General features: G+C 35.5%; 15 protein-coding genes across 15 annotated transcripts; 7 read left to right on the top strand and 8 right to left on the bottom strand.

The window, feature by feature from the left end:
• Window positions 1-21: 21 nt before the first annotated feature.
• On the bottom strand, window positions 22-826 carry NEPG_02128 (uncharacterized protein). Its single transcript, XM_013204501.1, has one exon. The coding sequence runs from the start codon at window positions 813-815 to the stop codon at window positions 144-146; it is 672 nt and encodes a 223-aa protein (XP_013059955.1). The 5' UTR covers window positions 816-826; the 3' UTR covers window positions 22-143.
• Window positions 827-842: 16 nt separating this feature from the next.
• NEPG_02127 (uncharacterized protein) lies at window positions 843-1,415 on the top strand (the record flags this gene model as incomplete). Its single annotated transcript, XM_013204500.1, has 1 exon — window positions 843-1,415. The coding sequence occupies one exon, from the start codon at window positions 843-845 to the stop codon at window positions 1,302-1,304; it is 462 nt and encodes a 153-aa protein (XP_013059954.1). The 3' UTR covers window positions 1,305-1,415.
• A 289-nt stretch (window positions 1,416-1,704) lies between these two features.
• On the bottom strand, window positions 1,705-3,664 carry NEPG_02126 (ATP dependent helicase; the record flags this gene model as incomplete). Its single annotated transcript, XM_013204499.1, has 1 exon — window positions 1,705-3,664. The coding sequence occupies one exon, from the start codon at window positions 3,662-3,664 to the stop codon at window positions 1,757-1,759; it is 1,908 nt and encodes a 635-aa protein (XP_013059953.1). The 3' UTR covers window positions 1,705-1,756.
• Window positions 3,665-4,088: 424 nt separating this feature from the next.
• On the bottom strand, window positions 4,089-5,778 carry NEPG_02125 (serine palmitoyltransferase; the record flags this gene model as incomplete). Its single annotated transcript, XM_013204498.1, has 1 exon — window positions 4,089-5,778. One exon carries the CDS (start codon window positions 5,776-5,778, stop codon window positions 4,351-4,353), a length of 1,428 nt encoding a protein of 475 aa, XP_013059952.1. The 3' UTR covers window positions 4,089-4,350.
• A 512-nt stretch (window positions 5,779-6,290) lies between these two features.
• On the bottom strand, window positions 6,291-7,340 carry NEPG_02124 (glycerol-3-phosphate dehydrogenase; the record flags this gene model as incomplete). The annotated part of the gene is made up of 1 exon (XM_013204497.1): window positions 6,291-7,340. One exon carries the CDS (start codon window positions 7,338-7,340, stop codon window positions 6,291-6,293), a length of 1,050 nt encoding a protein of 349 aa, XP_013059951.1.
• A 58-nt stretch (window positions 7,341-7,398) lies between these two features.
• NEPG_02123 (uncharacterized protein) lies at window positions 7,399-8,415 on the top strand (the record flags this gene model as incomplete). Its single annotated transcript, XM_013204496.1, has 1 exon — window positions 7,399-8,415. One exon carries the CDS (start codon window positions 7,399-7,401, stop codon window positions 8,401-8,403), a length of 1,005 nt encoding a protein of 334 aa, XP_013059950.1. The 3' UTR covers window positions 8,404-8,415.
• Window positions 8,416-8,650: 235 nt separating this feature from the next.
• Window positions 8,651-9,599, bottom strand: NEPG_02122 (uncharacterized protein; the record flags this gene model as incomplete). Its single annotated transcript, XM_013204495.1, has 1 exon — window positions 8,651-9,599. One exon carries the CDS (start codon window positions 9,597-9,599, stop codon window positions 8,661-8,663), a length of 939 nt encoding a protein of 312 aa, XP_013059949.1. The 3' UTR covers window positions 8,651-8,660.
• Window positions 9,600-10,040: 441 nt separating this feature from the next.
• On the top strand, window positions 10,041-11,753 carry NEPG_02121 (uncharacterized protein; the record flags this gene model as incomplete). The annotated part of the gene is made up of 1 exon (XM_013204494.1): window positions 10,041-11,753. One exon carries the CDS (start codon window positions 10,041-10,043, stop codon window positions 11,343-11,345), a length of 1,305 nt encoding a protein of 434 aa, XP_013059948.1. The 3' UTR covers window positions 11,346-11,753.
• On the bottom strand, window positions 10,961-11,810 carry NEPG_02120 (uncharacterized protein; the record flags this gene model as incomplete). Its single annotated transcript, XM_013204493.1, has 1 exon — window positions 10,961-11,810. The coding sequence occupies one exon, from the start codon at window positions 11,808-11,810 to the stop codon at window positions 11,484-11,486; it is 327 nt and encodes a 108-aa protein (XP_013059947.1). The 3' UTR covers window positions 10,961-11,483.
• Window positions 11,811-11,924: 114 nt separating this feature from the next.
• NEPG_02119 (uncharacterized protein) lies at window positions 11,925-12,372 on the top strand (the record flags this gene model as incomplete). Its single annotated transcript, XM_013204492.1, has 1 exon — window positions 11,925-12,372. Exon 1 carries the CDS (start codon window positions 11,932-11,934, stop codon window positions 12,370-12,372), a length of 441 nt encoding a protein of 146 aa, XP_013059946.1. The 5' UTR covers window positions 11,925-11,931.
• Window positions 12,373-12,414: 42 nt separating this feature from the next.
• On the top strand, window positions 12,415-12,762 carry NEPG_02118 (uncharacterized protein; the record flags this gene model as incomplete). The annotated part of the gene is made up of 1 exon (XM_013204491.1): window positions 12,415-12,762. One exon carries the CDS (start codon window positions 12,415-12,417, stop codon window positions 12,760-12,762), a length of 348 nt encoding a protein of 115 aa, XP_013059945.1.
• Window positions 12,763-13,221: 459 nt separating this feature from the next.
• Window positions 13,222-13,977, bottom strand: NEPG_02117 (uncharacterized protein; the record flags this gene model as incomplete). Its single annotated transcript, XM_013204490.1, has 1 exon — window positions 13,222-13,977. The coding sequence occupies one exon, from the start codon at window positions 13,975-13,977 to the stop codon at window positions 13,243-13,245; it is 735 nt and encodes a 244-aa protein (XP_013059944.1). The 3' UTR covers window positions 13,222-13,242.
• Window positions 13,978-14,149: 172 nt separating this feature from the next.
• Window positions 14,150-15,331, bottom strand: NEPG_02116 (uncharacterized protein). The gene has a single exon (XM_013204489.1). The coding sequence runs from the start codon at window positions 15,324-15,326 to the stop codon at window positions 14,163-14,165; it is 1,164 nt and encodes a 387-aa protein (XP_013059943.1). The 5' UTR covers window positions 15,327-15,331; the 3' UTR covers window positions 14,150-14,162.
• Window positions 15,332-15,397: 66 nt separating this feature from the next.
• On the top strand, window positions 15,398-16,056 carry NEPG_02115 (uncharacterized protein; the record flags this gene model as incomplete). Its single annotated transcript, XM_013204488.1, has 1 exon — window positions 15,398-16,056. The coding sequence occupies one exon, from the start codon at window positions 15,398-15,400 to the stop codon at window positions 15,920-15,922; it is 525 nt and encodes a 174-aa protein (XP_013059942.1). The 3' UTR covers window positions 15,923-16,056.
• A 291-nt stretch (window positions 16,057-16,347) lies between these two features.
• NEPG_02114 (uncharacterized protein) lies at window positions 16,348-18,895 on the top strand (the record flags this gene model as incomplete). Its single annotated transcript, XM_013204487.1, has 1 exon — window positions 16,348-18,895. The coding sequence occupies one exon, from the start codon at window positions 16,348-16,350 to the stop codon at window positions 18,844-18,846; it is 2,499 nt and encodes an 832-aa protein (XP_013059941.1). The 3' UTR covers window positions 18,847-18,895.
• Window positions 18,896-19,469: the final 574 nt, after the last annotated feature.

The raw sequence follows: 19,469 nt of genomic DNA, 5'->3' as shown, positions 1-19,469 counted from the left end.
AATTATGAACTCAATCTATTTAATTAGTGTTTAGTTGCACTGTAGAGCTCTAGGGAATAAAGGGATGGTAAATTTCGGGGGTATTTCTGATTCTATTTATTCTATTTGGTAATTATATAGATAATGCGTATACTGCAGTATAATTACACCTTTTTAATTATTGCATAGTAATTTCCGTGGTCTTTTCCTGACTCAATTATATTTACAGGAAGATCCTTTAGAATACTTTCTAGCTCGTTTGTTTTGAATAAGTGATAGTATCTGTTTAATTTATTTGCACTCTTCCACCCAACAAAAACATCATTTGCTGATAAGTTGTCTATTTTATCTAAGCTTGCATCTTCTAAGTTTGGAATACTTATGAATTTTGATGCTTTACTCTCTGGTGACTCACTCCACACATAAATCAGTGCATGTCCACCGATTTTTAACATATCCACCATAGACTTGACCGCGGTTTTTCTTCTTTCTTCACTTGAAAGATGGTGTATAACAGCAATGGATATGCAAATATCAAATGTGTTCTGTTTAAAAGGCAAATCCTCTCCTAAATCTCCTCTTATATACCCCATCCCACCATGTTTTCTTTGAGCTATTCCCAATAGCCCAGAAGAATAATCCAGTGATAGCGTTCGGTCGGGGAAAAACGTGTTCCGCCCATTGCCTGAGCCTGCATCCAATACCAGATCTGTTTTTCTTACATACTTGCTATAAAAATACTCTATTTTAGGCCAGGGCTTGTATCGTGTTGCAGAAAATTCTTCTGAGGACTCTTCATAGAATTTGTGTACGTGTTTTCTTTCAAAGTCTTCCATTTTAAATAGCCTTTGGATTTCCAGTGCATGAAAATATTTTCAATTTTATTACTGCAGTGCAAGAATAAAGTGTGCGGCTATTCTGGATATTTAATTCCAAATGGGTGCACAGTGACCAGAACAGAAAGACAAATGGTCCCAGAGGAAATAGAATTTATGCAAGCACAAATAGACACAATATGCTCAATGGACCTAGCAACGAGTGAATTTATTCTGCCAATAATTCTTAATGGAGTAAAACAAAATAACACCATTAACGGATTATCAGAAGAATCTTTATTCTACACGGCAGAGGAACTTCAGCGCATTCTGGATGAAAACTCAATTCAATCTGCACTCGATCAGACAAGAATATCTGATTTATTCACTGTCCTATTCTGCACAGAAGTTAATGATGGTGCACTGGTCTGTGCACAGTGCCAGAGACACTATCCATTAACCAATGGAATAGTAGATTTCGTTACTGCACCTACAAATACAGAAGAATAATTTTTGGGTTTATGGTATGCCACTGCATCAATAAAGATATTAACAAGAAAAGTCAAACACATCTTCGGCTATTGATTTTATCTTTATAATATTCGTATAATGAATAAATCCTGTACTAGAATGAAAATATTCGCTATTTCTAAGAATCTTGGAGTACATCGCCAGTGCACAGAATTTAAATTTAAATATCTGCAATATGTTTTTAATGGCTGACTTGATTAAGTGCTTTGAGGATGTTTTCGGGCCTGTTGAATGATTAATTGTTAAAAATAATTCATTTCTGGTGGCTCCTGGCTATACTTTATCTTTGGTTTAATTTATTACAGTGGCGGCTATACGTACTGTGAATAATTTATGATTATGTAATTATACATTCTGTATTGTATCTTATTGAAGGATTGTCTAATTAATATTTATTTTCGAATTATTGCAGGATTTGTGTGAATAGTAATTTATCTTCTTCTACTTGCTTCAATAGCTGTGTCTGGTGTAAATTGTATTTCTTCAAGGCGGGCTGTATACTGCTTGAATAGTCTTTCTGCTATTCCCTTGCTTATATCACTTACCATACGTATAACATACTTTCCGTCCATTTTTGTAAGCTCTTTGTAAACTATCCATTTGGGCGCGATGGAGGTATTGAACCCCCTGCCTCTTCCCATTTTAACTGGTGGGGTTAGTCTTCTTACCTGTACTCTTGTGCCAGTCCCAGCTACATTCGCAACTCTTTCCTTTAAAGAATATGAAGTCTGCAGTAAATATCCTCCTAGAATCGACATTTCTACTCTCTCTTGTACACTAAATTCATCTATGTTAGGATATTTTTGTATCTTGGGCTTTAGTGTTTCTAAAATCTTCTTTATCTGCTTCTTAGACTTAAGTGTATTTTCTAAATTCTTTTCGTTTAACCCGTGCGCATAACAGAATCTTCTCTTTTCTGCCATATTCTCATAGTCTTTAAGTATAAGATATAATGATAAGTGGTCACTATGATCTATAGCAAGGTCGAACTTCTTTCTGTCAAAAATCAGATTCCCAGATATCGATGCAAGTGTAATTATCTCATCTTCCACGCCATATCTTACAGACTCTAAAAGAGTTTTGGCATCTTTTGGCTCAAGGGGGAATTCTACTAAAAGCCGCCCTTCCTCTGTTATATTTCCGCTTTTATCTATGGCACCTAAAAAGTATAGCTGATTCAATGCCACAATAACAGACTCTGGCAATGGTGGCTCAATAAAATCAAATGTAACCAGATTCTTTATCTCTAGCCTGGCCATTTTTAGAACCAAAGAAGACAGCTCTCCTCTTAATATTTCTGGTATAGTGAACAATTCCATTTTGTTATATGTCTCTTCATCATACAGTCTGTAACATATTCCAGGCCGCACTCTACCAGCACGCCCTTTTCTCTGGTCTGCACTTGATTTGGATATAAGTAACTTCAATAACATTTCTGATTGCATAGTAGAGTCGTATATTTTCTGTTTGGAATAACCAGAGTCTATAACATATACAACACTCTCTATTGTTATAGATGTCTCTGCTATGTTAGTGGCAAATATAACCTTGCGCCCATTTGTTTTTTCGAATATCGCATTCTGTGCATGCATAGGCAAAGACGAATACAATGGAAGAGGAACCAGTTTGTTTTTGAGCTGTCTCTGCCTGTACATTACCTCCCTGCAGCAGTTTTCTATTTCATCCTCTCCAGTTAAGAATACTAAAATGTCTCCCTCTGGTTCATTTTCACTTATTTGTATGGCAACATCTACAGTTTTTTCTGCATAATTATCCTTTTCAACCGGTAAGTACTTTACATCTATTGGATAAGATCGGCTGGTAATGTGAAGAGTCACTGCCCCGGGAAAATATTCTGTAAATTTGTTTGTGCATAGTGTAGCACTCATTATAATTACTTTTAAGTCGTCTCTTAGTGCAATTGCATCTTTCACTAGACCTAGGAGTAGGTCTATGTTTATTGTTCTTTCGTGCACTTCATCAATTACTATTGCTTTATACTGCGATATACTTGGATCATTAATGAAATCTCTAATAAGGGTACCATCGGTTACATACTTTATCATTGTTGAGTCTGATTTGCACTCCTCAAATCTTACAGAATACCCAACTAGCTTGCCCAGTGTTGCATGCATTTCTTCTGAAACCCGTTTAGCTATGCTTATAGCAGCAATTCTTCTGGGCTGTGAACATACAACTGGTTTGTTATACATTTCGTATATGTACTTGGGTACTTGTGTTGTTTTACCTGTACCAGTCTCACTGGATAAGACTAATACTTGGTTGTTCTGGATTAAATCCTGTATTTCAGACTTTCTCTCTTCTATTGGGAGTACCATTCTAAAAAATTTTATTGTGCATAGTCTTCTTTATATAACCCGAATTAACTGTAGCAGATCAGTAGAAATGCTTTGCTCCCATTTTAATTATATTTACTGTTATATTTATATCATACAGTGTATAGTATATAATATATTCTAATATAAACCAGCCCGATATAACCTGGACGTGTTGTGTGTTATGCTATACGTCATATAAAGTTATATGCTATACTGCGTATTTTATGTTTTGTGGGTATTTATAACATGAGTCTAATATACATTACGTATTGTATTTTTATAATATTGAAATTAATTTCATTTTAAGTATAATCTAAAAAAATAAAAGTATTCTCTAATTTAATTTAAACTGAACACTTTTATTTATAAGAAATAGATTAAGGGCAAGAAAAACCCTAAACTAAACACAGAAGCACGGCTATTCCTCGCTATAAACCATGGCAACCCAGATAAACTCAACTATATTTCTACTTAAAGGAAGGTTTACTTTGTTTCTAAAACTGGTCATTTATTAAATTCTATACAATTCATAGACATATAGATTTAACTAATGCACTATTAACACACTGTATAGATTTGGCATCTTGTGCATACTAATATACATTATTAGCCTATTTAAGACCACACTTATCATCATATACAAATTATAACTGAAGAATTATATAGCACAGTCTACAGCACTTGGACTATGATGCTTTAGACCTAGCCATTTTTAAGCCTAGCAAGTCGCCTATCCTATCAATTACAAAAAGAGCTCGGTTTAAATCTTCTTTTGTATGTGCAACTGAGAGACAAAATCGCACACGACTGCTTATAACTGGTGTAGCAGGATACCCAACAACAACAACCGCAATATTCTCTTTCAGACACATTCTAGAAAATTCGGCTATCTTCCCTGGGTTATACAACATTAAAGGCACAACCGGGCAGTCTTTCTCTCCGATAACAATAAACCCCATGCGGTGCAGTTCTTTTCTAAAGTACCTAGATTTATCTGCAAGCTTCTGTATTTCTCGCTTTCCCTCTTTTGTTTGCATTCTTTTCAAGCACTCAAGTATTTGTGTGGCCACCACAGGAGGCATTTGCTCTCCTCTATTTATTAATTCGGATCTCTTCCTAAGCAAGTTTATGATATTTTTATTTGCTGCAATGTATCCACCTGCTGCACCAAAGCTTTTTGTAAATGTTCCCATAAGAAGGTCAATCTTATTAAAGTCCACATCTAAATACTCGCATACGCCACGGCCGGTTTTACCCATTGCACCAATAGAGTGTGCCTCGTCTATGAACAGATAGAAAGGATACTTTTCTTTTAGTGCAAGAATTTCCTTTAGCTTTACACACTCGCCTTCCATAGAATATATTCCCTCTACAATCACAAGAATCCTTCCTATAGGCCGGTGCGTTCTGTCCTGCCCTTCAATTATTGCTTTTCTAATAATCTTTTCGAGCATATTTATGTCATTGTGCCCGAATCTTTCTACCTTGCATGGACTAATACGCGTACCAAAGAATATACTCGAGTGGTTAAGAGAGTCTGCTATGATCAAATCACCTTTGTTTACTAAATACGGAATAGTGCATGCATTTGTTGCAAATCCCATAGGGAAGACAATTGCATCTTCTTTGTACAAAAAAGCTGCTATTTCCTTCTCTAGCTGCTTAACTAAAGGGCACGGCGGAAGAAACTTGACAGGCCCACAATATGCAACAGGGTACTTTAGCAATGCCTTTTTTGCCTCTTCATTATACATTCCTGCATACCCCAGATAGTTATACGATCCTAAATTTAAGCACATTTTTGACTCACCTGCTAGTTTCATTTCTCCATCTCTATCCCGAGTGCGCAGGAGCACCTTTACATTTCGCCCAGGAATCCCTGTAATTGGCCTATTCCAACAATCGTTCAGTCTGCCGTAAAGACGCCGTGTGTAAAAGCTTCCAGAAGTTGTAAAGAGAGGAAGCCTTCCATTGCTGGGAAACATGTGCTTGTATAGCTTGGGGAATAGCATCTGCCCAATAAAGTCTCGCGCATGCCCCAATACAATCACTATAAAATACGATAAGTACGTAGTGACTATTGTAAAAAATGGAATGTATATCTTATTAGTCATGAATTGGGCCAAACAAACAAAATATTAAGGTTATTTCTGGTCTTTTTTACAGTCTACGATTCTTAATTAATAGTTTCTAATATATTCTAAATATTAATATATGTTTAGAATAGAATGGGCTAAGCACCAGCAGAATATTTAAATTTATAAATTTTATTCTAGCGGTATAAGATCATGCACAAATAAATTTCTACTATAAATAGTTTAGTATACTATTATTTATATACACATCTTCTGGAATAGTTAAATTTATACTATTATATGTTTATATATTATAAATTTGAGGTATTTCTAGACTTAGACTATATCTCAGAGCATTTCATTTATCAAATCATTCGGGTTATATCACACATCAACTAAAATCTAATCAAACCACCATCACGGGGTCTTATCACAATAAATCTAGGGATATGCAAAAATTAAGACATTTATCTTTTAGGAATAAAGTATTCGTTAATTTGGACTGCTTATAAATTTATGAATATAGTGTATTATACAATGAATGTTTAGATTTATTCAGTGCGATTCTGGATAACTTCTAGAATTCTCTTGGAAGAAAGATCTGAAGACGCGGAAAGGCATATAGCGTACAAGAAAGGATATTCTTTCTCTATTTTATTCTCTTCTATAAACACCTTAAGGTCTTTAATTGTGCTGTATCCTTGTAGTTTCTGGCCATTCATTTCTTCTTCTTCTATTCTAGAAATATCAATGTTTTTTTCGGCCGCCATCCGAGAGTATTTGAAATTTCTTCCAGAGGTGCACGTGACAATTAAGTCGGCAACACCACATGATTCAAAGAAAACACGTGGGATCATTTCAGAAGTACTACTTTTTTGAACAAACATGTCACAGAATTTAACTATTTCTAAAAGACCATTTCGAATGACTGCTGCAAGTGTATTGGCACCTTCTTTATGCCCAGATACAATACCGCATGCTACGGCTACTACATTCTTCAGTGTACCACACACTTCAACTGCACCAGAGTCTTTAACTGGAGTTACCTTAAAGTATTTACAATCAAATAAATTCAGCAAAGTGTCTTTGATTTCTTCATTCTCATACCCCAATGTGCACTCACTAAAAAGAGAATTTGCAACATCGCCTGCTATGTTTGCTCCCATTAAAGTACAGGCGCGTATGTTTAACGTCTTCTTGATTGTTGAAGAGATAAGTTCCATCTCTCCGCCATTAAAAAACAGACCTTTTGTTAGTATAACTGCAACAGCATCAGACTTTACTTTATTTTTTATCTGCTGCAGTATTTTATTCAAAAATTCATGCGGCACTGCTACAACCAGCACATCTGCCCCATCCACTGCTGAACATATGTCAGAAGTCACGGTAATGTTTTTGGGTAGTTCTATACCAGGCAAATATTTTGAATTTATTCTGGTTGTTGTTATTAGCTCTGCTAAATCCACTGAGTTGTATGTCTCTGGATATAACCACATTGTCACTTTTCCTTCTATTCCTTTATTCGCATAATTTTCACCTATCACTTTAGATATAGTGCTTCCCCAGCTACCTCCGCCTATTACAGCTACGTCCAATCGCATTTTATTTTTGTAAATAAATGAATTTTTATGCATTCTTCTAAAAATTTAATACCCCCACATGAGCCAGTTAAATGAAGTATTTACAGCATGGCGGCCTAGATATAGCAAGTACCAAAGCAAAAGATTCTTTAAAAAAACAGTAATATATATGGCGTACTTTTCGATTTTTATTGTTTTTATCAATGTGCTATATGATAAATTCATTCAAGGCGAGACAACAATAAAGTATTCTATCATCAGAACACTTCCCCTACGCACATATAGCCGGGTGCAAGGATGGATGTGCAAAATATACCTTCCATGGCCGGGGAATGTAGCAGTATTGGCGATATTCAAAGGAGTATGCAGGATATCACTAGAAGATGCAGAAAGACAAAAATTATCTGAATATTCTAGTGTTAATGACTTATTTACCCGGAAATTAAAAAGGGGGATTAGACCAATTCAAAAAGGAATAATATCACCTGTAGATGGGACTATTATATGCATGGGAGATGCAAAGGATAGTGCCAATTATAAGATAAAAGGGGCCAAATACAAAATAGAGGACCTATTAGGAGATCCAAGCATTTGGAGAAGAATAGATAAGAACAACACATTGAAACAGGCTGTTATATATCTAGCACCACATAATTATCACAGATTCCATAGTTTTACAGATTTTACTATTACAGACGTATTACACTTGCCCTCTTTACTCTTCTCAGTGGGAGAACTAACAATGAAGTATTTCCCTGGACTACTTGCAAAGAATGAAAGAGTTGTTTTTTCAGGGCAGTATATGCATGGGTATTGTGCCATGGTTGCTGTGGGGAGTGTGGGTGTAGGGAGTATTTCCAGCAATATAGCTGAATTTAAAACCAACCGCATGTCTGGTCTATTTACAACCACATATTCTGTATTTTCGGGGAGCCGTGTTTATAAAAAAGGAGAAGAAATAGGGCTATTTAATCTAGGATCAACTGTTGTAATTGTTTTTGAGTGTCCTAAAGAAGGATTTGTCGCAAATAAAGTAGAAGGGCCAGTAAGATTGGGTGAATCACTAGGAAATTTTGAAATATAAATATACACACTATATATAGTATTTCTATACGAATTTAAAACATAGATTAATAAATATTCTAAATAATATTATACACAATAATTTCTAGATTGTATCGCTCCAGGTGAATTTCGGGTTATATTTAATAGTTAAATCTATGTTTTCGCTGTATTTCTTGTATAGCTATTGTTTATTATTAATCTAAAATTCAAAGCATTTTGTTGTTATGCATAGTAGCCTAATTATAGTATAGATTTATTTCTTATTCACAAAATTGTTTATAATGTATTGTATAGCCTGGCTGCATCCATTGTTCTATTATACTGCAGAATTTTCTTTGAACATAAGAAAAAGACACTTTTTATAACACACTTTCTTTCTCTTTTTAGTATTTTACATATGTCAAATATTGTTGCCAGTGGCTTTTCCATTAAAAGTACTGTTATTAAATAGTCTAACATATGCTCTGGAGTCTTGTACCGAAGATATGCCGCTTTCATTTCTAATTTCTTTTGGTGGTATTGCATTAATAGAGATACTGCCCACTCTTTTCCATTTCCATTGCCTGATATCTCTATCTGCCCATATATAAAGTTTACTGTTTCAATTGACAAGTTGACAAACGGCATAAAAAAGTTGTGGAAGTCAATATTACAGTCTTGCTTGCATAAAACTCTTTTCCCTTCTTTCTGATGAGATGTGCTTATGTTTAGAGTTTTTGCTATTTGAAGAGCCTCGCGGGATACTTCTGAATATGTCTGCAACTCTTCTATGCCTTTCAATTTGTCTTCTAACACAGATTTTTCTTTAAGTAGCTCATTTAACTGCAATTTTCGTATGTATAACTCGGCTAAATCATTCTGGTGTGTCAATTCAGCTGCTGAGTCATCTGACTCTTTTTCTTCCTTACACTCTGCTAGAAGAGCTGCAAAATCGTATGGCAGACTAATATTAGATGCCTGAAATATGGTTTGAAGAGACATAAATAGCTCCGCAAACTCTACATCTGAAGAACATGCGGTTTTTGTGGATACTCCAAAAATCCTGCATATCTCCAAAAATCCTGTATTGTTTTCTGCATCTAACTCTTCTGCAGCGTATTTCTCAAGCATTTCCAGCGGAATATGCTCTCTCTCTGTATTAAACATATTTAGTATACCGCCAAAATTACAAAATACAAATTTATAATTCAATCTGGCCATACGCAGTAGAATCATTAAAATATATTACAAGACATATCAATCATCTACTGGTTATGTACTTACTAGTTTCTGCTAAGATATTTAAACACAAACACTATGAAACAGTCAGTTACTGCTATTAATTCAAAACCTCACATAAAGAAAGATTTGAAACATAATTCATATACCGATTAACAGCATGTTATCTTACATTTACTTTGTACACAGTTCTACATCAGCTAGCACATTTATTAGCGCGTTCTACTAATAAGAATGATTCTATTATAAACTTTATATTAATTATATGCTAGGTGTAATTAGTAGCAATGCACTCTTTTCTTAATAGAGGCTTTTAGTTTATTTATAAATATTTTAGGATGTGTGTATACACTGTATATCTATTAGTTGTGTGCAGCAAGATACTTATTGCTTCTTAATTAGCAAGTAGGATTTAATTAATTTCACTGTTTGTTTTTCATGGATGAGCTAAGCAGCTTGCACATACTTATAGAAAAGGCGCAGTGGGCATCTTTTGTTTACAAGCAGGCAGGGGAGGCACATGCAGCATCTTTAAAAAAATTCACAGAAGCTGCCTCCCATCCTAGAAATAGAGAGTGGAGAGCGGATGCGTTGATTATATCCTTGTTGAAGCACTGCGATGTGCAGGGAATGACACTACAAAGCATTCATAACATATCCAAGATAGTTTCCCAAGACTTAGACAGAGCAATTATAGTGGCAGAAAACCACATTTCAAATATTAGAAACAGTGAAAAGGTGCAAAAGGAGAAGATACAAGCACACATTGCAAATGTGCAAAGGTTAGTTAAAAAAAGAAAAGAGTCTTCTGTCTCGGGAAAGCTGGATGTTTGGAAGGCAGACTTAGAACTAAAAAAAAGTATACTTGAGTATGTACGGGCAGATAGCGAAGGAGAGTCCCTTAACAAAGCTGAAAAGCATTCTACAATTTCGGTATACAACTCTTTAATTAAGACATATTATAAAACACTTCGTGAGTATATGACGAGTGCGCAGGGCCACTTAAACATTCTACTAAATGATGTATCCGAGCACGGACACCAATTTGTTCCACCAACACTTCCTACTTTAGACGTTGCAATGGAGGAAGGTATTTCCCTAGCAAAAAAAGAGCCCTGTGCTACAAAATATAATATAAAAGCACTGACAGAAACAGAGAGAACCAAATTCAATCAAATATATGCACAGGCACTAGGAGGTGCCCCTACAACAATCCTTACAGTTCGTGGATGTGGTTTGTTTATGGTGCCGCAGCTGTCTTCTGTCCACATGATGTTCATCGTCTGCACAAGCACAAACTACTTCCATGCATTTTCAATACAATCAATAATTAATCAGATATCCAATGATTTATTTGTAGGAAATGGCAGCTGCCCTTTAACTTTTTTGAAGAAAGCGCTTTTAGCCTTCAATGAGCCAGAAATAGAAGAGATAAACTGTTACCTGCTCAGTAACATAAACGTTCTACCAATAATTGAAAAGGTTTTCCCAATTTCACTAAAGAATAAACGGGTTTCGTTACAAGCAAATGGGAAAGAAATGAAAATATCAGACAATGGGTTTTTTTCAAGAAGCATAAAGATGCAGGCTCACAATCCACAGCAGATGAGAAAATTCTATGCTTTGATAAAACAAGAAACCACAGATGCTGTAATAGATGCTACGCACAACTCAGATGAAACTGGCGAGCAGAATGAGATCATGGCGTCTTGGTCACCTGCAACGTACGATAATCCATGGTAGGCATATAAAATATGTATATATTTCCACTTATAATATTTAGCCAGAAGCATTGCCATAGCTACTCTGTGTATACCTTAGGTAGTTTAGAGCGTGCATGTAACAGTTCACTATTGGGCTCAGCTAAAGACGCGGCCAGATTTACTCTGTTTCAGTCTGTCCCAGTGCATTATTCAGAACCTCTATAATTTCAGGATAAGTAAACAGCGCAAGTGCTAGTCCATTTAGCATATATGTTGTAATAAGCCAAACAAACCACTGGGCGCCTGTTAATATAAACAAGAACTCAACCATTCTAAGCGAATGAATAATTCCCACAAGGATTGTCAAAACATTTTCTGAAGTGACTGTCCTATTAAAAATAGGAACTAAGCTAAAAAATACAACGGCAATTGAAAAAATAAATCCAAAAAATGTAAAGAATATTTTGGTTTTACTCCACCGGATGGTCTTCTGCATGTTATACATTGATACAAGCCAGGATTAATTCTTATACCTTATGAATATACGATGAAACATTGTTAGATAACAAGCATGAGTTATAATAGCTATTATTAAAAATATTTGAGCTAGTGCGTAAAAACTTTTTATGTATGCAGAGAGAGACAGAGACATATTAGCTGAATTTCAAGAAAAAAGGATGAAAGAGCTTAAAAAGCAAATGGGCCTGAAAGAGATAACAGACGAATCTCTTCTTTGCAAAAAATCAAAAAGTGAAAGAATGCTAGTCCATTTTTATGACAGGAGATTCAGGAGGTGCCAGGAAATGAATGCAGTTCTTGAGGAAATTGCACCAAATTATCCGAAAATACAATTTCTATGTGCTGAAGCAGTGAAGTTTCCTTTTATGACAGAAAAACTGGAGATAGAACAACTGCCGTATTTAGCCACATTCTCGGACGGATACTTTACAGGGGGAATTATTGGATTCCAAGATATAGGAGAAGAACAATTGGACAGATCTCTTTTAGAGCAGTACATTCTTCAGTCCAGCCTGTGTGATAAAAGCCCAGCAGAAACTGTCCAATAGGATAATTAACAAAAGAAAAGAAAACCAGGAGAGGCCTAAAACATGTTTGAAAGACTAGCAGAGATAAAGAAAACATGCAAAGACAAAAAGCAAATTAACGAAATAATTAAGCAAGCCATAGAAGTAAAGCAAAAGAGCATAGAGTCGAAAGAAAAATTGTTAGAGGTAATGGACATGTTAATCATCAACAGAATAAACATGGTAGAAGAAATACAGTTTATCGAAACAAGGAATGCACTTTTAGAAAGTAAAAATAAAGAGAAGAACTTTGAAGTCGAAAATATTAAGAAGCCGAATACATTTACAGACGCATCAAAAACAGTAACTGACCTAATAGATTACTTTGAAAAAAGCGCACAAATAAAAGAGCCCCGGCCTAAATTGCAATGAAGCATAAATAGACATATTCAAGTCAAGTTGGAATAATTTTGGATTATTTCCGGATTATTTCCTATAACTCAAATCATTTTGAAAATAAAACAGAATTTAAACAAACTTTAAATAATTTTATTTGTACACCTTGGTATTTATTTTAAAATATTAGCAATTGTTCTTATGGCAGTAATTACTTTAAAATAGTTTATCCATATGTAGAATGTATATTATGAATAAAATATGTAATAATTTGTAATAACTCAAACAATTCCACAATTCGCTTGTTGGTTATGTATATTTTCTGTAATATTGAATATAAGCATGTTTTTATGCCTTATATAATGCATTTCAGGTTATTTATATAGTTTTACATGTATATTTTATAGTATATAGGAGAACAAGCAAACAATATACACAAGCAATTTATAGCATACACAATTTAAATCTGAGTTATTACAGTTTAAACACATTCTACCCAGCATAAACACATTTATTTTATAAGAACGCATCGCGCAAGAACTTTTTTGGCTTGAGAGTAAACTTCCGTCCAGATTTTATAACTCTATTAGCATAAACCCAGAACAATTCTAGATATATAACAGACTGCACGACTGATCCCCAGAGAAGTAAATGACTTGCTACTTCGCCAGTTGACACAAATTTACCGATCCAAATAAGCATATAGATAAATCTGTACAATCCAAGGGTTATAACATACTCAATTGTTAATATTTCACCCTCACCCACTCGGTGCAGTAGTGATAATTGCGGTAGTATTGATACAGACTCAAGCACAATAGATGCAGCCCATAGCCACTCAATCGTTCCCCTAATGATATGGGCGGATATTTTTGTATCACACAACAATAGCCCAGATACAAGCGCTACTGCTATTATGTATATTATTGGCATATCATCATACTCCTTATCATACGAGTAGTAATAACTGTACAGCATCTTATATATAATGTTTAACTGTAAGGATATGAAAAATATTTTCATGAACGAATTATATATCAACCTGTATGGTATCTTTTTGGGAGGATAGACCATTAAATAGAACAGATCTAAATACCGTAGAATATAAACCGATAGATAGAGAATTTGCGATCTTAGAGATATTCCTGAGCATGACTTGGTTCTGTTCATTTTTACAAGTAAAATAAGCATGGAAAGAGTGTGAAGAACATCTGCGAATGTACGCAGGAGAACCACGAATAACGCACCCATTCCGGAAAACATAAAAAAAAAGAAGAAAACAATATATAACATAAATAACAAAACAAATATGAATCAGGATGCCCAGATACGACTAATTGCAAATTACAAAATAAAAACAGCCCAAAAGAACCAAAAATAATTAATTTATGCACTAGAGCATATTTATAGTAAAGTATATTTATCAGGTATTTATTTTATAGGGCACTGTCTTCCAAATATTTGTAGTCAAATCTAAAGTTCTCTTTCTTTCTACTGCTCCAGGATACTTCGTAGTCAAAGAAGATGTATGTTCCTTGTTCATAGTCCTCTGTGATAATGCTGGGTTCTTCTAACCTCTGGAACCATGCCATATACTTTGTGTGATACCTCCAGGAATAGTTCTTTAACTCCCTTGCTGCATAGTATTGGCACGGAGTATTCTGGTGGAAGTAGAATATAAAGAAGAGAGTGTCCATGTCTAGCTTTTGATAGAAATCTGGGCTGCTCAGAAGAATGCTTGCTTTACTTGGGAAGTAATCTGGCATGTCTTCATTTTCATCCATGGCGTATGCCATGCCGCACGTACTGTTATAGTTAAGATAGTTTCGCATACTATTTACAAGCTGAATGTCCATAGGAATTTTTAATTTTATTCCCTCAATTCTTTTCAGCACATGGTCGAAATGGCTCTTTTCACTTTTTTCTGGCTTAGCTTGCGGATATTGTACTGGCGCAGGCACTTCTTTCTTCTTTCTTTTTGTTTCTGCTGGCCTTTCTCCCTGCCAGGCATCTTCTGTCTCATTCTCTTCAGGCTTCGCTGGTTTGCTAATAAGTACGTTTGCAAAGTCAAGTATCGACACCTTTCCATCATAATAATCGTTTAGATAGCTGTGGAGGGGCTCCTTCCTTTCCACCGCCTGTTTTAATAATGCTTTCATATATTCTACAGTTATTTGGGTCGTTTTCTTTGTTTTTATCTCCAGTTCTAAGTTCTTTAGTGCCTCAGATATTTTTTCACTTTCTGAATTATTTCGGAATATTTCAGCTTTTTCCCTTAGGCTGCCACTAACTGCCACTTCCATCTCAATCATCATTTCTACGCCCTTTCTGTATACCTCTATTTCCTCTTTGATCTTATCCTCTTTGGGACCACTCCGGAGCATTTCTTTAAGGGTATTCAACTTTTTTACTTCTTTTTTAAGCTCTTTCTCGTATTTACTTCTGTCTTGATACGTCAGAAGAGGGGCCTTCGGGATAGGCTTTATTTCGCCCGCTGTCTTGGCATATCCCAGCTTCTTTATTAGAGCCAAGACATTCTTGCTACTTTCTTGTATTTTCTTGCCTGTCCTTTCAATTTCAACGAGTTTCTTTCCTGCCATGGACTTATGCGACAAATAAAATCCAAATAATTGGGAAATGCATTTATCCAAGTTATTTTTAAATTTCCATAATGATGAAAGAAGAGAGCACGCCAATGCAGCTGGATGGAGGAATATTTAATGGAAACGAGGATATTCCCATCGAAATACAGGAAGAAAAGAACGGGATACATATAGCTATAACAGGAAAGATTACAAAAGGAGTAGGCGTGCAGTATGCTCCCGGCAATGCTTGCGTGATAAAACACATGGGGCCCAGTATATTTGACAGCTTGGAGATAGTGGCATACGACAAAAAGAGTATTCCAATGATTCGGCATATATTAACAAGCGCATTAGACAATGAAGTGCACAAGCTGGGTATTCATCTTAAGTTTTCTATGCACTTATCTGTGCTGTCCTCTCAGAGATATATGGAGGGAGCCGTGCATGCTGTTAATATGATACTTGACTATATAAACATACCTTCTAGATACGAAATAGAGGCTGCAGCGGGAAATGCAGAAGAGGGCAGGCAGGCATTTAAGCAAACTATTATTAAGAACAATTCAAATGAAATAATACACTCTGTATGGGTGGGATCATTTTCTGCATAAATTTACAGTGTATACCCAGAGTAGACTCAATTTAAAATATACTCGGAAGCGATTAGAATGCCTGCTATATTATTTTTGGATATAAAATATAATTTTGATAGTATTAGATAGAATACTTGTTTATATACCCACTCGTACATTTTTATTGCATTTGGAGTATTTCTTATATTTACTTATTTGAAGCTATTTGCAGAGTTTTTAGCTAAGTTTGGCTTTAGAATTTTCATAGTTCGGGTTATATCGGGCTAGTTTAATTTATAGATAAAATCATTAAATACAGGTATGGCCAGAATTTATAAATTGGTTTAATTGTGCCACTAGATCTATCTATTAGTAAAATAGGTCGAAAGAGACCGTGGAGCTAAGTGGGCAGCATCAATCAGGTAAATTAAATTAGCATATAATTAAAATAGATTTTTAATTTCATGGAATATTTTGTAATACTTACTAACAAAGGACCTGCAGTCTTCCAGAAAACCTCCCAAATACATGGGCGAGTTCTTTTTGCAGGGACAGAATACGCGGTGCCTATAGAAAATATGCCTGTCACAAAAGATGAAGACAAGCATGATGCATTCACCCAGTCTATTATCTGGTCTGCGATCCAAGTCATTCAGATTCAGCGATTTGGGAAGTGCCCGAGTAAAAAGCGAAGAATAGTGCAAGTCATAAAGAAAGATGAAAGAACCGGGGATGGAAAGCTGACAAGTAAGAGCAAATCTGGTGTTATTGGTCTTTTACTTGGAACAGGCATTGCCAAAATGTTTAAAACTTCATTTGGTCTGCAAAAATCCAGCACAAACACAAACGAGTATCCAGAGGGTGAGTTTTCTTCATTCCCTGAGATTAATAAAAGAGAAAAGCCAATCGAGCCACTGATTGCATTTGAGGCAACAGACAAGGGAGAGATGTTTCAGTGTAAATTCAGCATAGTAATGAGCGATGAAGCATCAGGACTGCTAGAAAACACGCAGATTGTGTACAAGTCTGCTGCAGATGGGGTATTTGATAAGTCTAGCTCTATTCTGAGGGAAGGCCAAAAGAGCTTCTATGCAGGAGAGCTTTCATTCATAATGGGGCTACAAAGAAGCAAGGTCTGCATTAAAGAGGTCGGAAACTGGCTATACAACTCAGACCACAATAAAATATTCACTAATTTACAGGCAATTATACGCCTGCTTAGTGATGTATTTTTGGGAACTATCATTCGAACAATGTCTAAAGACTATATTGATGTGGATGTGAATGCATGCATTGAGGGGAATGCTGCGGATCTTGCTGCATTATATGGAGATACAAAAGTAAGGCTTGACGCATTCCAGAAACTTCAGCAGTTAATTGATAAGAAGCTAGTAAATGCTGCTATGGAGACAGTAAGCACTTCTATGCTTGCGTATTTTGACAAACTGTCCTCAGTCATTTATTCGCCTACCTTTATTACATACATTGCGTCAGTTGAGGAGAATATTGCAATGTACAAGCAGAAGTACAGCTCAGAGGTGATGGCGGCTGAAAGGAAATTTAACTGCAATTTGTGCCTACTCTTTGTAGACATATACCACCGCCTCATCAAGTACAGACTATACATAACAGAGGCAATGAATTCGTTGGAGAAGGGATGCGCGGAAATAGAGAAAAAAGCAGCTTTGAAAGCGGCGGAGGCCAATAAAAATGCAGAGGAGTCATCGAGTACTGTGGAAGAGGGCCCAGAGGGTTTACTTTTCAAGAAGGAAATTCTTCTACTGTCTAAACACAATGACAGACTAACAGAGCTGCTGAAGGCCACAGAGAGGTTTAAGAAGATCAAGTCTCTCGCAGCCTCTGGAATTGTCTTTCCAGACTGTGTAGATGACTTCATTGAGATGTATGAGCTGACAAATGGAATGGTTATCATTACAAAGGAAAATCTTGTAGTTGTTAATGGAAAGATCGTGATTGCTGTTATTTCTAAAAAGGAAGTGCTTGGGTGCATACCTGCCTCACAAGACACAGAATATCCAACAATTTATATTGACCTGGCTGTTTCCTCTTTATATCCACCAGTGCCTAACTTTGTTACTGATATAGTTAATGATGTTCGAGTTCATTGGATTCGCCTTAACTTCAAATGGGATGGAAACCAGAAGAGATTTGTAGATGCATGCAAGTGCAGAAATGTTTCTACAATAAAGGGGCTAGAAATGCTGCTTCAAGAAAAAGTTGTGCCTGTCAACAGATCACTCAGAGAAAAACTCGCAAAGACTGATGTCAAGAACAGCCACAGAAGAATGCTTGCTATAAGAGCACAGAGAGACTTTGTCTCTACTTCTGATGTGTACGCGTATGGACAAAAAAACAGAATTAGTGAGCCCATGCTGTTCGGAATCAAAGCATGGATTGATGCTGCGCTAAATGAGTACGCAGTGTCTCTTTCTTCTATTTCTGTAACAAACTGTAAAGCAGCCTCCTTTGACAAAAAGCTCCGAAAAGAAGTAGTGAATATACTAAAATACCATTCATTCAAGGCATCTTCAAACATCTTAGATAAAAACGAGTTTTCTTCTGTTATGACAGATGAGTACTCTTTAGCTCAAGGAATACCTGCCTTTATAGGGTATCTGTCATATATATACAGGCTTCTTTCTCCCTCTGACATGATGAAGTACTCTGAAATAGGAATGAAAGCTCTCCACTCAGTACATGATATACGAAACACTGAAATCACAAATGACGAGTTCCTGCATTTAGCAATTGGTTTTATTGGCTCTATGCCTGTGCCAGAGTCTCTTAACAGAAATGAATTCCTTCTTTCTCTTGTTATAGTTAGATTCTTCATTATAGCTGCTCCAGACATTGGGCTGGATAACTATCTTGCTATATGCGCCCCTCTATTCCTTTTTAACTCTGAGCAGCTAATTAGCCTTCCTCAGTATATGGGAAGATAATTCAAGATTTTTCCTGGGTATACGCCGAACACATCTGATATATACGGCCTTGTTTACATTACTAAATTGTTTCTAATGCACTTTTTTTCTTTATTGGCTTTGTATGCTCGAATTTTTTCTATTTAATGAGGTTACTGGATTTGTCTGCTTTTGCTATACAATACAGAAGGCATTTCCAGTATTTTATATTTGAATATTTCTTTTATTTTTGTCTTTTTTTTATCCCCCTGTTCTTTTTAAGAACAATAAGGAAGTGATGAGCAAATCTATAGTTATCCCTGTCTGAGTGTGATGATAAAATGTCTCTGATCCACTTAAAATATAAACACATCTGCGAGTACTAAACAGCCATTCTAGACCAGGCTGTGAATATTGGTCTTTTTAAGAAAGTATGTATTAAGTTATACTTTTAGTCAAATCCCTGTAATACACGTAGTCTTCTAAAATATAAAACAAAATAGCTACTATAGAATTTTATTTCTTCGCTTCACTATATTTATAGTTATTTATCTATAGTTCCCAAGTTCGCTATACTATAATCTTACGGGGCGTCACGGCATTTAAAATATCATAATGAAATCCATATTTGCAGCTGTTATAGTTATTGTCTCTTATAAACATAA

This window comes from Nematocida parisii (assembly GCF_000250985.1).
Source record: "Nematocida parisii ERTm1 unplaced genomic scaffold supercont1.5, whole genome shotgun sequence".
In the NCBI taxonomy this organism is placed as follows: Eukaryota; Fungi; Microsporidia; genus Nematocida; species Nematocida parisii.
The sequence above is the reverse complement of the archived record's forward strand: the minus strand, read 5'-3'. Positions and strand labels throughout refer to the sequence as shown.

Coding starts and splice junctions, on each gene's coding strand:
- NEPG_02116 (XM_013204489.1), bottom strand. CDS start 15,326: ATGGCAGGAAAGAAACTCGTTGAAATTGAAAGGACAGGCAAGAAAATA.
- NEPG_02128 (XM_013204501.1), bottom strand. CDS start 815: ATGGAAGACTTTGAAAGAAAACACGTACACAAATTCTATGAAGAGTCC.